Below are 15,227 nucleotides of genomic sequence, written 5' to 3'. Positions count from 1 at the left end.
AAAAACTAATGATGTAATGTATGGTGATTAACATAACATAATAAAAAAAAAGAAAAGAAAAAAAAAAGGACGACTCCAATCAAGGAAACAGCCACTTCAGAAAGTATTTCTAATGTGTATACAAATCAGGAACAGGATTACCAGGCTGTATCAAGTAGCTTGGATAGACCCCAAATGAACACTCCTTTTGGCTGACTGATAAATCATTCATTCTTTCATTCACTCAACAAACATTTATTGAGAACCCTGCTGTGTAACAAGTAGTATCTACAGGTGTTCAGGGTACTGTAGTTGAACAACAACAACAAAAAAGTTAAAAAAAAAAACAACCCTGACCTCATGAAGCTTACAGCCTAAAGGAAGAAAGTGATGATAAGCAATAGCAAGAGTTAAAATATGAATTATAGTATATGCGAAAAATGCTGAGGAATAGAAATGAAACAAGAGTGGGGGGTACGAAGTATTTGGAAGAATGGGTGCTGAAATTTTGACAAAGGTAGTGAGGGAAGGCCTCGCTGAGAAGCCGACTTTCATCAATACCTGAAGGATGGTCTGGATGGATATAGATGTAGATCAAAAATATTGCCGTCTGGATTTTCGAAGCTATTTGTCATTGTCTTCTGGTCTCTGGGTTGCTGTTGAGAAAACTCATGCCTTTCTGGCTCCCACTCCTTTGTTTGTGACTTTTCTGCCCGACCCTTTGGGAACTTGGAGGATCTTCTGTTCTCCCCGTTGCCATCTGGATGCCTCAGTGACCAGCCTGATTATGTTGTGCATTTCGTAAACTTTTTCAGTCTCTGATCTTAGCCCCTTCAGTTTGGGGGGAAATTTTTTTTATAATGCTTTTTGTAAATTTTCTGTTTTTCCTGATCTCTTTTACCCAAATTCCCATCAGTAATACTTGGGATGCTCTGAAGCAATTCTCTGAAATTGTTTTTCTTATTGTTTTTCACTCTCTCCTGTCTTTTTGCTCCACTTTCTCAGATTTCATCAACTTTTTCTTCCTCCCTGAATTTTTTTTCCAGTTAAGTAAACTCTGCGCCCAACCCCAAGATCAAGAGTCACATGCTCTACCAACTGAGCTAGCCAGGCACCCCTCTTCCTTCCTGAATTTTTAATTCCTGCTCTCATGATTCCCAGAGCTTGCTCTTGCTCTCCAAATGTTTCCCTTTTCTTGGACTCTCTCATCATTTCTGAGTTTCTGTTTTCTGTTTATTTTGGTGTCTCATGTTAGTGACTTGAATGAAACGTCTGTAAATTCTGGGTAGTCTGCAAATGCGTGAGTGAGGCATGGTCATACTCACTGGAAGCTTTCATATATGGGTTGGGCCACTTCACAATGAGGATCAGACAGAACTTGAGCGTTACCCTCAACAATCTATTGGTCCTTTCTCACAGGCCAGTCAGCTTTCCTAGAGGGGTTCCTCCAGTTTCTTGACTGAGGGCCACCCCTTTGCAAACATTCTGTGAGAAGGCACCTCACCCACCCTGCCCTGTGCCTGGTGAGCCAGAATCTAGTCTGTTTGGTTCTACCTCTTTGGTCTTCTGTGGATGTGGAGAGTCAGTTGGCTGAGTGGGATAGAAAGCTTTGGACAGGTTGCAGCCCCATTAGAAAAGAAGGTTCAATCAGGCCTCATGGTTTCCACTCAGTCTGCATTGCTCCCCTCAGAGGGATCTGGTGTCTTGCTTCTGGAGCTTCCCTAGCCCTGCATGTTTTATCTGGAGTTCTCCCCTTGAAGACTCAGGTGTCGGCCTTTTCTCATCTGGTACTGTTTCCTCTCTCACTCCTTTAATTCTTTGATTTATGCTTTTTTTATTCTTCATTGTCACTTTAATGGAATTTCAGGAGGAGATAGAGACAAATTTATTACATAAATTGCCTTATTGTGACCAGAAGTCATATTCTATTCTTTTTTGAGTCTCTCCTCCCAAAGCTTACTCTAGTGATATTAGTCTGTTTTCAGCAGATTCTCACAAGAAGTGGATTCGAATTAAATGTCAGGATCTTTGATACCCTGTTTCAGTTATACATTTTTGAATAACAAGTGACCGTAAACATAGTGAATTAGATCAACACTTACTGGCTTTATTCTGTAATTTGGGCGGGGCTTGGAAGGAGGCATCACATTTTGGTTCCATGTGATGGCAGCTGGGGCAGGTCACCTGAAGCTGGGGGTTCTCCTCCCAAGGTGGCTCACCCACATGACTGGCCTGTGGTGCTGGCTATAGAATGGAGGCTTAGTGGGGGCCGTCAGTCAGGGCTTTCATTCTTCTTCATGTGGCCTCCTCATGTGGCTCAGATGGACTCACAGAAGTTTGGTTCTGTGAGGAAGCATCCAAGACCACACATCAAGAGGTTACGGTCTAGGGTGCAAGCACTTACCAAGCCTCCATTTTGCATCTTACTTGCTGATATCTCATTGATCAAAACAAGTCACATGGCCAACCCCAGAGTCAATGTGGGAAGGGACTACACTCCCCAGGGGCATGGATACTAGGCGGTATGGTTCACTGAAAGCCATATACCCCCCAGAACTCTAAAATTCTACAATGCTATGCTTCTGTTTTTCTTTATATAACTGACTTGTTCCGTTTTCTTTCTGAAACATTGCGGTGTCAGATTCTTTTCTTGTAGATAGTTTCATTTGGTATAAACATTCAATAAATATGTATTAGAGCCACAGAAATATTGTAGCCTTTCCACTTAAAATGTCTCTGAATGGACTATAAAGACTTAAACTATATAGCTTACCCATCGCTATAATGATTGTGTTGTTAGCTAATGAAAAACATGGGCAAAATCACCCTATGGGGTCAAATTCCTAAATATACGTTTCAAGGGAATAAAGTATTGTCTTTTGCTTTAGGCTACCAGAGGTTAGCTTCTTGTCCTTTTGGTTTTAAAATAGTTGGAAATTAGCCTCTTTAACACCTGCCTGGACTCCAAAAAATAAAAGTGAGTATTCATGTGATAACCATAAAGTGCATTCCTTGGAAATTCCAAACAAACATCTCTTGTTACACGCTTTCCAAGCTTGTCCTGACCAATGCTGCCTATGTTAAGACAGAAGTGGGTAAGCTTTTGCTGCGTGTTGCACGAGTCTTGATCTGGGACTGATAACTGTGTTCATTTTGCGTGCAGGGGTTCTCTATCTCCAGTATGGAGATGAAACCAAGCAGCTCAGGATGCCGAATGAAATCACAAGTGCAGACACAATCCGTGCTCTCTTTGTAAGTGCCTTTCCACAGCAGCTCACCATGAAAATGCTAGAATCGCCCAGTGTCGCCATTTACATCAAAGATGAAAGCAGAAATGTCTATTATGAACTAAATGATGTAAGGTAGGTAGTTATGTCGTGTGTGTGTGTCCACCATACTGCATTTAGCATTGCTACAGTGTGTACTGAGTCCTCATCTCTCCATGTCCCCACGAAGGAAGCACAGCTATCTATTACCCTGATTGGCAGGCTTATCTCACCCAGGTGTGAATTCATGATCTGTTTTTCTATAATCCATTTACAAGGTCTGGTTTACAAAAATGAGGACAGACTTCTCCCACATAGATCTTTGCTTATTACGCTGAGAAGAATATAAGAAGTAAACAATCCACTGTTTAAGAGTTGGGGAAACTGAGGCGCAGAAGGTGGTGAAGAGACTTGATCAACATCATAAGGCCATGTTTGTGACTGGAACTTTCCCAGTTCCTTCTCAAGTGCTTTTTCCCTCAGAGACTGTGAACGTGTTAGGTAGTGATCCCACTGGGCCATTATTTACACCAACAGGTTAGAGTAGAAGCAGGGAACCCTATGCTGTTGTCCATAAGAGAAGAGGCTGAGAAGCATTCTCCGTCTCCAAGTTTTCCTTAAATAGCTGGCCTTCCCAAAAAAATCTCACTTTCTAGGTGGGCTTTCTCTGGGGCCCCTAGGAGAAAGTACCCTCTTATGAGGCCAGGTGGATTCATGCTACTGCAGGGGGCACAGAAATAAAAGCATCTGTATCCATCATGATGGTGTTGTGTCTAGAGCAGACGGGACCCATCCGATCTCTCCCAGCCAAACAGCCTGACAAACCAGCCTTGAATTAGCACAAACAAGGCGTCGCTAGTAGAGCTCCTAGACATTTTAGAACTTAAAAAAGAATATTGAGTGACTAATTCAGCCCTTTCGTTTTATGGGACCAGAAACTCAGATGCATAAAAGTTAAGGGACTTACTCAAGATCCCACAGCCACTTCATTTCCAAGCGCAGCCCCAGACCTGACTGTCCACATCCTTTTGTGAAGAGTTTTTTTTTTTTATCCCCTCAGAACGTTCCCACCCAACTGATCTGGTCCATGACTTGGACTTTGGGATCCCTTCCCCAAGGGGAGAGCAGGATGCCCTGTTTCTTCATTAGGAAATTAACAGAAACCACTTTTAAACAGTATGCCTCCAGTGCATAACAAATGTGAACAACTGATAAATACCTCACAATGATCGCAAATGACATATTTAGGTGTGTGCCAAGCTATACGAGTAATTTAGGGCTTTCGTGGTTTGACGTGTGCCCTAAGGAACAGGTGCTACATCTTTAAAAAGCGTGTTTAAATATTCATGGGTATCAGAAAATTCATGTTTGTTTTTTGAAATAAATTATTAATCAGCCTGTCACAAAAAAAAAAAAGAATGGAATTTACAGAGCATGAACTTAAACATGAAGTCATCACATTGTGTATCTAAGGAGTATGTTTGTGGTCATATAGCCCCATGTAGTGTTTTCACATGGGCATGCTGTTTTACAGCTATCTTCTTGAATTTCCATGTTTTGCAGTGAGAGGACTGGAGAGAAATGGTAATAATAAATCCGTATGAAACTACATAAAGCGACTTTTGATTATGGAGCTCAAGCCTGATGAGGTTATTAGGAACAATTGGACCCCACTGTCTTGTAGCCCATGCAAACATTTTTACTTACTTATTTTTTTCATGCAAGCATTTTTAAATTGCATAGAGTCATGATTTTCTAGAGCCTTTCCCAAACCTCAAAGCGTTACTGCTAGGGCTCCCTTCACGAGTTCTCCCCGAGTGTCGCGAGGAAGTTGTAGAGATAGAAATGGGAGGGAGGACAAAGGGGAAAAGGTGCCCCCAACTTTCGAACTGATGATTCTCCTTGATGCAAAGTCAGTTGATAAAACAGATGAAAATAGTGCTTGAGAGAAGACAGGATCCTTTCTTTCAACATCAATAATTTTCAGTTAATATGTTTACATTTGTGAAAGTCGTTTTTTAAAATCTAATTTAAAATGTTTAATGGGAAAGTCATCGATTTATAAGTTTGTCGCTAATTTTACTTTTCAGTATTTTGATTTACCTATAAAAATGGATCTAAAAATATTTAAGTGGATAAAGTGTTTTATTTGGTGATGAATATAATGTTTATGCTAGGTGATCCTATGTCTGTCTTTTCCAAAGAATTCTTCTGTCTCTTTGCTTAATGCATAAAATGTCTCAGTTATATTTTATATGAATGGTAGAATAAATTTCACCAACAACATTATATAGATTATCTCTCTCCCCTCCAAAAATGGACCATGTAGATTGTCACTGAAGACAATGGCTTCAATATTCTGAGCCAGAGACAAATTTCCTTTCACATCCAATGTTTTTGAAGTGAGAGTGTATTGGTTAAACATTTAACTATTTCGTCACTCGGTTGGGTTCTTCGTATTTTCCTTAGGGAAATGCTACAGAGAGTTCAAGTTAAAATTCTGTGTTGTAAATGTTGCCATGGTAAATGCAATCTAGGCCTTTACTGTTGGTTCATCTTGGATGAGCCTGTTTCTAAATTAATCATAAACCAACTTCATGTATTTTTAATACCTTTAGAATCACACTAAGTTTTGTTCACTGCTCAAGTAAGGTTTTCATTTTGTTCATATTGTCACTTGTAACCTGTCCCCCCCAAAGCCACGGCGGAGGCTGGGGGGGTCCCTTTAGTGAATCCCCATGTCCTCACCTTCTGTGAGCTCTTGCCTTCATAGTAAGCTAGCCCCTTTAATAATAAGGGCTGCATGCTCCCCCTTACGCTGGCTCGTAACGAGCTACTTGAAGTCTGGAGCAGCCCTGCAAGCTTGGGCTAGTCATTGCTTCAAAGCCATTACTGACAGATACTTAAAGAAGGGAAGCAAGACTAGTCCAAGAATCCTCCACTCCATTTAAAACAAAACATAACCCAGTAATCGCAGAGATTGCGATCAGCCCACAGAACGTGTGGCTGCACCTGGAGGAAAGGAATGCATCTCCCTGCACACACGTCCCCGAGCTCTGCGCGCCGGCCTTGGAAGGACGCAGTGTAGACGGGGCTGAAAGTGCGTGGGGTGGCCCTTCTGCTGATGAAAGCTGAATGTGGAGGGAGAAGGACTTCGTAGACATTCCTGTGCTCTTAAATAATTCTAAGGTAGGCTCTGAGCAAGATGTGGGGCTTCTGTCCTTTGTTGCGGTATGACTGACTCCCGGGCTCTAAATGCCGGGCTCAGAAGGAGAAACAGACAAGCAGAAGACTCGATCTGCTGCTATTCCTTCTAAACACTCTGCACGTCCAGTCAGCCCACTTGGATGTAGATGAGTATTTTTAATAGCCACTGTGGAAGGAGAAAAAAGGCATTGTAAAGATGCTAGTTTTGATCTTGGTGGTACTTTTTTTTTCTTCCTGGACTGCAAATAACATTTTCTGTTCCTTGCCGAAAGTGTTTGAAGGAAAAACCATTTTCCTTTGTGTGCATTCATGAGATAAGCAGAAAACCAGGTGTTTGGGCAAAGTAAACTATTAAATATTTAAATATTAACCAAATCTCTTTGAACGTCGTGTAAGGATTGGAGCTTTCTTGTCCCTGAAAGTGTTAGCTTTCCTTGCTCAGATCTTGAAAGAAAGTCCACGCTAACCGATATTTGTGGGTGGAGGACTGCAGGGAAAGACGAATACTTTCCTGAGGAACAAAAACGGGCAAGAAAAGCTGGAGTCACTTTTCTCCTTTTCCTTATTTATTTTTGCCCATTTTATGGTGAAAGAACTTTTTGCCCAGTTGACTGTTGACAACAGTTGGATTGTCTGTTAGTGTCTTTTACCTGATTCTGCAGGGCAGGCAAAAGAAATGGCCAAAGTAAGGCTCCTTTCATCTGCCATAGTCATTGATGTTTTTGATTCCAGGAACATTCAGGACAGATCGCTCCTCAAAGTGTACAACAAGGACCCCGCACATGCATTCAACCACACACCGAAAACTGTGAACGGAGACATGAGGGTAAGTGTTCCTGTTCTATTTTTAATTGTATTCGATAGGTCAGGCCATCCCTTTTTCTGGCATGGTCTCCTGATGCAGTCACACCCCACCACCGGGTTTCAAGGCTTCTCACCGCTCATCTTGTCTGATGACTCATGATTTGTGCCTTGGTAAAGAAATCAGATTTCCCGGATATTTGGGGCAGATGGGCTGAAATAGGGCCTGATGCATCCTCATTTATCTCTAAGCATGGAGTTGAGTTGTGTCCTCACTCCAAGGGGATCCTGAAAATCATTTTCCTAAAAGCATCCGTGGTCCATATGCATTAACTTATTCAGAGGATCTCTTGCTGTTTTTTCTCTAATGAAAACAAAACTAACTTACAAACACCAACAACAAAATCCCCATGTACGATTCCATGTAGAATCTATTAATATTCTTACATCAGCTCTTCCAAGCAAGCCCTAGCATTCTCACTAAATTATTCACCTTCTAATTCACGACTGTTGTATTAAATATTATCAAACCTTATCTGAATCCCGTCGAAGGCATTGTCCAAAAATCTGCACGATGTGGCAGCTGAAATTCTCTAGATTTAGATCATCTCTGAAGATAATCCAAACATTTAAAGCACCCAGGGGTGTTTTGAAGAGAAAAGAACAGGGAAACAGAAAAGACAGATTTTTAAAGTCATATTAAGGCAGGTTCGCTAAAAAAGGGACTGAGTTTCTAACAATAGTGCTATTCCTCTCCAGCTGTACCTCCTCCCCACCACACACACAAATTTAGACGATGCTGCACCATTTTATAACCATCCTTTCTGAGGACTAGCACTCTGCTGGATGCTGGAGTTTAACTAGGAGAAAAGTAAATGAAAAGGTCTTCTTGCTAAAGAAGCCCAGGCATTGCCTAGCATCGTAGTTGCATTCCCGAGATGAGGTTGTCTCTGCTTCCCGGACAGAATGTATCGGTTTGCTATTGCTGTTGTAACAAATTAATACACGTTTCCTGGCTTAAAATGACACAGACTTACTGTCTTAACAGTTCTAAAGGTCAGAAGTCCCACATGGTCCTCAGTGGGCTGTAAACTCAGGGGGTCAGCAGCAGAACATCAGCTTTCCTTTCTGGAAGCTCTAGAGAGAATGTTTCCTTTTTTTTCCCCCAGCTTCGAGAGATCACGCAGGTCCCTCGCCTTGCGGTCCCCTCTTTCCATCTTCAGACTCGGCCAAATAGCATCTCTCTCACCCGGCTTCCATTATCACATCTCTAACCCTCCCTCTTCCACATTTAAGGACATTTGTGATTATGCTGGGCCCACCCAGTGCCCCAGAATAATCTCCTTATCTTAAGGTCAACTGATGAGCAACTTAATCCCCCTTCCTTGTGTAGTCAGAGGTTCGGTGGATTAGGAAGCAGACATCTTTGGGGGACCATTGTTCTGCCTACCCTACACGGTGTGTGAGTTTAGGACCAAGAGGCCAGGAGGTCTGATAGAAAGTGCTGGAAGAATTTCTAGGGAATTCTAGACTGGAATATGAGTGATGACGTTGTGGGATCAGAGCCCACACTTTGGGAGGAAAAGGCCTCTTACGTCCTCAGTTGCTGATTTTTTTTTTTTTATGTCAGAAATGATGTGTGATTTGAAGTGAAGGCTGTGTTGCTACTTGAGAAAATCTAGGATTTTGAGTCTTATTTTTAGTTAGTTACACTTTAAATGTAAACCAGCACCACGTGAAGACAGATTGAGTCATGCTGATCATGAAACATGGACTGAGTGTTACAGGACCCTTGCTTTTTATTATTTCGTTATTCTTTCTTAATGACAATCTTAAGAGTCTTTGTTCTCCTGGATATCTTTATTTTTTTGGTATGTCTAGCGCTCAGAGATCTGTTTCTGTTACGTAGAGCCCACACGGGGGCCCCAGCATCGCCTCTGAAAATCTTGTTTATGGCTGGGGAGGACACCTGTTTTAACTCTTAAGCAGATGTGGTACCGACATAAGGACCAGCAGTGTGCACGTAGAGACTCAAATATCAACCATATGGACAAAGCCTATTAGAATTCAGAACGTTTGCTATGGGTTTTAGTCAAGTTGTTCTGCTTTTACTCTTAGACCAGACCCTAGCGATCTTTCTGTGTTGCCCACAGCCTCCTTCCAGCAGCATTTTTTTGTGTGAGGACATCAACTGTTGTCCCCAGATGACAAGACAACAAATGTTCACCATCCAACTCCTAGACACGCTTTTAGGTTTCCGAGAAGACTACTTAGACACGAGAAGTAGAATGTGGTTTTTAAAACCAACGAGGTGTGATCATGCCTGCAATTTGTGACTTGGCCCCTAGTCACAGATTCCAGAAGCTAACAGACATGGCACTCCTTCAGCCTCACCTTTTGGCTGTGGAGGTTGAAATTCTCTCTCCTTCTCCACGAACGTAGCTGCCTTGCCTTTAAAGGGAAGGAGGCTTGGCTGAGCCCGGCCTGGAGCCCAGCTGCATTCTCCCATCACTTATGGTGAACAACAGAAAGAGAGAACAGAGCAAGGATCAATGGCTGTAGACTAAACCAAGCCACATGGTGGGTTTAGGGGAGCTCCCTCCTTCCGTGTGTTTGCAATATGCGCGTGGCCGTGAAGGAATTTGATGATAACTACTCGCTTGAGTCAGGGACGCAGCCCCGCGCCTGATGTTATTCACCTTCAACCACCAGCCTCCAGACGCAGCCTGGGACAGCCCGTCCTGCTGCCCACTCGTTACCCGTAAACACGCATAGCAGGAAAGACAGTGGTTGGATCGAGCAGAGACGCAAAAATGGCAACACCAGAACTCTTCGGTGGCCTCCGAGACTGTCCTTAAACAATGCATTTAAGATCTTAACCTGTGAAACCAAAGAAAATGGGAGACTCTGAATCTACAGTGGTCAGTTCACCAGAGCAGTTTAATGATGGCAGTGGTGTTACTCAGGAAGCCTGTTAGACGGAAGTATTACCTTGGAGGTTGTGGGCCCCAAAACCTGCACCGAATGCATGCCTGGTGGGGAAAACCTGTGTCTAGGTTTTCAGGTAGCGTCTAGCTGAGCCCTTCGGAGGCTCGTCTGTGGACGGAGACTTGTGGTTCTCTTCTGGAACGGAGCACACCCGGCTCCTGATTCTTTGCACGTGGGTGCAAATCTCCCCGATCTAATTTAATCACGTGACTTTTGTTTCCTTACCAAATTAGATAGTAGCTTCGAAATTTAGTTCCCAAGGGACTGAGCTCACCATATGGAAGAGGCCCTCTTGCAAAATTATGTATGCACTCACAGGGCTTGTCACTCACAAATGTACAACTCAGAGATGAGCTATTCCATTTGGGGGCTCTCAGAGGGTACCAGGGACTTCCTGTTCACCAAACCCAGTGGCTCTCTCACAGTTTGGGGCCTTTTCCACCGTCCAACACACTTTGAGATGACTTCCTGAGATTTTCTGCTCCCATAATTCAGTTCTTTCCCTCTTGTATGTCTTTCATTTATACAGCTCCCAGATTTGCGTTTAGAACACCCCTCCTAGACCTGGCCGTCCATCTTAAATTACGTCCTAATACCACAATCAGTCTCTGCCTCCCAGACCTCTTTTATTTCAGCTCTGCCTTTGACACCCATGAATGGTCTCCTTAGAAACCTTGGTTTCTATTTACACTGCCATTTCTAAATGCCTTGCTTACGTTCAAACACATCTCAGCCTGCTTCATTCACTAAGCCTTCTTTCTCCTGCCCCTAAATGGTCGTCAGTGTGCTCAGGTGGACTTCACCAGTGTGTGTGTGTGTGTGTGTGTGTGTGTATGTGTATGTGTGTGTGTGTGTTTCAATTTGCTTTTTTTTTTTTTAATTTGCATCCTTACACTTGTGGTTTTTATCTTACCGCTGACTTAACCATTACATCAATGTGGATGACCCTTGAAACTATAACCCCAGCCCTGCCATCTCTCTAGACTTCAAGAGCCCAATGTTCATCTTCCAAGTGGCTATCTCCACATGGATATTCTTCCAATGTTTCCATTGTATCCTGTTGAAGAAAAAAAATTCTAATCTTTTTTTTTCTTTAAAGTCCCTTTCCTGCTTGCTTTTTCTATGTTTAGACAAGGTAGAGGGACATTGATAGGGGGTGTGTGTGTGCATTTTGAGGGGTGGGGAAGAAGAGATTTAAAAAGTTGAGTTATCAGTGATTCTTTGATTGCCTAACTCCTGTTTCTGAACACATCCCCCAGTCACCAGAGCTGGTCCAGGCCATTGGGCAAGGCCTCTTAACGGATGCCCCTTCTGCCATCCCTGCAACACTGTTCTCAAGACAGCTAACTTTTTTGAGTATTTTACTAAGCACTCTTATGAGTGATCTCATTTAATCCCAACGTCAACATTTTGAGGCAGGTATTGGTATAAGCCCTCCTGTTGACAGCTCAGAACACAGTTGCTTAGGTATGTTAAGAAATTTGCCCAAGGGCGCCTGGGTGGCTCAGTCGTTAAGCGTCTGCCTTCGGCTCAGGTCATGATCCCAGGGTCCTGGGATCGAGTCCCGCATCGGGCTCCCTGCTCCGCGGGAAGCCTGCTTCTCCTCCCATTCCCCCTGCTTGTGTTCCCTCTCTCGCTGTGTCTCTCTCTGTCAAATAAATAAATAAAATCTTTTAAAAAAAAAGAAAGAAATTTGCCCAAGACCACACAGCTAGAGAGTGGCAGAGCTGAGACTGAACCCAGGCAGGTGGGCTCCAGATTCCCGGCTCTTAGCAACACTGCTCTGCTGCTCTAGTTCTGGCACTCAGTATTTTTCTAGCTATCAGTCATGCAACAGCCTTTAGCCAGGCTGCCAACTCATCTTACCCCAGTCCAAAAACTGCTTCCCAAGCCATCCCCCTAAGCCCATCATCCCAACGCACAAAGAATAGCACAGGCTGATGGTCAGTATCATCTGCATCCCAACACCCAAGCAGAGCCACTTCACAGTTCTTACTCCGGATTTCTGAAGTGCCTTCTCCCTCCCCACAGATCTGCCTTTCAAAATTCCTTCCATCTAACATACAACAGGACAGTTGCCCGATTCCTTCAATAAACCGCTGGCCTGAAAAAAAAGTGGGCGGAGACACTGTACATTTCCCAGGTCATGTGCACCATGTTGGGATCCTGACTGGAACAACCAACTGTCAAAGACATCTTTGAAACTCTGGGAAATTTGAACATGGGTTAAGAATCAGGTGATGTTGGGGCACCTGTGTGGCTCAGTCAGTTAAGTGTCTGACTCTTGGTTTCGGCTCAGGTCATGATCTTGAGGTCATGGGATCAAACCCCGAGTTAGGCTCTGTGCTCAGTGTGGAGTCTGCTTTACATTCTTTCTCCCCCTCCCTCTGCCCTTCTCCACTCATTCTCTCTTTCTCTCAAATAAATAAATAAAACCTTTAAAGAAAAAAGGAATCAGGTGATGTTAAGGGATAACTGGTCATTCCATTGGGTAAAATAATGGCTTGGTGGTTATGTTTTGCAAAATGAGACTTACTAAGTATTTAGAGGCTAAATGACACGATGAATGGGATTTGCTTAAAAAACATCCTAACAGAGTAAACCAAAAAAGTGGACATAGGTGAAACAAAATTGGTAAACTGCAGAAAAATGTCACAGATGGATGATGGGAGTTCATCGGATTTTCTCTTCTGTTTCCGAGTGGTTGAAAATTTCCATATCGAGATGATAAAACATAAAAACTTGTTTTCAAGGCCAAATAAAAGACCACCTACTTGAACGAAGCTTCCCCTAATGCTCTGGCAGAATTCATCTTTCCCATCTGGGGGCATGTGGCATGTTGTTCTGGTGTTATAACCATTTAGATGCATGTGCATCTCATCGACAAGACTGTAAATTCTCCAAAGGTGCAAACCGTCTCGTGTTTATCTCTGTATCCCTCCCAAAGTCGGCTGCAACGTCTTAACCACGGTGAGCGTAAACCCAGCACGCACAGACTACTAAAACCGTAGTGCCGCGATTATTCATTTTCCGTCATTAACGAGAACCCACTGTAAAAATACCTCTGTTCTCATCACCAGAAATAGTTGCACTTTTCCTGGTTTATTTCTGTCATATGGACACTTTGAATCTTGAAAGTGATCATTTTCCCTCTTTGTGTTGCTACTCTAAAGCTTAGAATTAAATGTGTGGCCCGCCCACAACAAGCGTATAGGCCTTCGCGGCGTGTATTTTGTGTGTTGGCTTCGTTCCTGGCCTCTCTTTTTAGTTTTCCTACTTTCATCTTTTTGTCAGATGCTCCACTTTGACTGGGGGGGGGGGGCAAGATGGTAATAATTTCTGTGAATTCTATTCATTTCTCTGTGGAGTCAGGAGGCAGAGTACGAATAGTATTCATTCTAGACCATTGTTTTTCTGGATGTAAGATAACAGCCCTTTTTGTATCTACACAGCAGGCAATGTGTTAAATACTTTATTACATACTGATTAGCCAATAACTCCACCAAGGGGGTATACTGACTCCATTTTTATCGATGATGCAGCTGAGGGCAATGAGTGTTTCCCAGGCCCACGCAGCTGGTAAATGTCAGACATTGGAATTGAACCCAGTTCTTTCTGATTCTCTCTATTCAGCTGTAGCCTCCCTTCCTTGATATTTCTATTAAAGTTTTTCAAGTTTTGAAATGATGCTCCTAATGAGATTTTAGAGCCCATAAAATATCCTTTCTTAATATTTGTTTCACTTAACTCTGTTATGTGTCTATTTCATAGCAGCTTTTTATATTTAACTTTGTTCCATTTTGTTCTCTTTTGACCGGGCTAAAAAGATACCTCCAACCCCCCCCTAAAAAAATGAAAGAAGAAGAAGTATATGTCATTAGTATGTATATCTAAATGTCTATGCCTTAGAGCTCTTTTTTCCATGGGGCAGTGTTCTGGTTGAGAGGAGGGTTCTGGGATTTGGGGAGGGATAAAGTAACCCTATAGAAATGGAAGAGAAGAGGAGCGCCTCTGTGGCTCAGGTGGTTAAGCATCTGCCTTCAGCTCAGGTCAGGATCCCAGGGTCCTGGGATTGAGTTCCGCATCAGGCTCCCTGCTCAGCAGTAAGTCTGTTTCTCCCTCTCCCTGTGCCCCTCCACCTGCTTGTGCTCTCTCTCTCTCTCTCAAATAAATAAATAAAATAAAAAGAAATGGAAGAGAAGAGAATCCCATAGAAATGGAAGTTTCTGGAAATACTCCTAGCTAATCCTCTTTCAGTCCTTCACAGTTCTTCTCCTTGACCCACCACCAGTGACCGTGGTATTAATGACTAGCATTCAAAATATACCAATTCCAGGCCAGGTTCTGCACTGAGCATTGTGCTTGTATTCATTCTCATTTGATTTCCAAAACAACCCAGTGTGAGGGGAATTCTTGTTATCCCTGGTTTTAGATGTGGGAGCTGAAGATCAGAGAGGTTAGGGAACTTGCTCGAAGCCACACAGCTCTTCTGTGTGGAATTGGATTAGGAGCCAGGCAGGCCAACTCCAAGAACTGGCCTTCTTGCTCCCTTTGGTGGTCATGACCGTCCTTCCCCACTCTGCTGCCTTCATCGTCAGTGTCCGTGTTCCACCCATGTGTGAAGACCTAATTCAAAAGCTACCATCTTCATCAAGACTTCCTTACCTCCTCCCTTTTCCAAGCCTCTCTGAACCTCCCCAGAACCTTGCCTGTCTACCTCCCTCCCTTGGCCCACTCACCTTTTCCTGCCTGCCATGGACACACCTTCAGTTCCTTTTCAACCCTTAGCTTCTTTTGGGGTGAAGTTCTCATTCAGTTCATCTTCCTGCCCTGTGTTTCCCTCCAACAATGAGGAAATTCTCCTTAACTGTCTGGATAAAAATGAGGTTCAGCTTCAGCACTTTTCCTGTCACAAACTTTCAGTTAATGCCCTCTTTGCTGAGATCAGTACAATGATTTGTAAATATAAATGGTGAACATTTGAGT

The 15,227-nt window shown here is 43.1% G+C and overlaps 1 protein-coding gene across 1 annotated transcript in view; it reads left to right on the top strand.

The window, feature by feature from the left end:
• The window catches only part of KIAA1217 (KIAA1217 ortholog), a 283,978-nt gene that overhangs the window by 186,418 nt on the left and 82,333 nt on the right, over positions 1-15,227 (top strand). Inside the window, exons 4-5 of the mRNA XM_081818914.1 lie at positions 3,143-3,341; positions 7,185-7,278. Of these exons, the coding sequence (XP_081675040.1) occupies positions 3,143-3,341; positions 7,185-7,278 (293 nt within the window). The remainder of the gene's footprint in view (positions 1-3,142; positions 3,342-7,184; positions 7,279-15,227) is intronic.

This window comes from Leptonychotes weddellii, chromosome 5 (genome assembly GCF_054177405.1).
Source record: "Leptonychotes weddellii isolate Sample4059 chromosome 5, ASM5417740v2, whole genome shotgun sequence".
Taxonomy (NCBI): Eukaryota; Metazoa; Chordata; class Mammalia; order Carnivora; family Phocidae; genus Leptonychotes; species Leptonychotes weddellii.
This window is presented reverse-complemented; position numbering and strand designations above follow the sequence as displayed.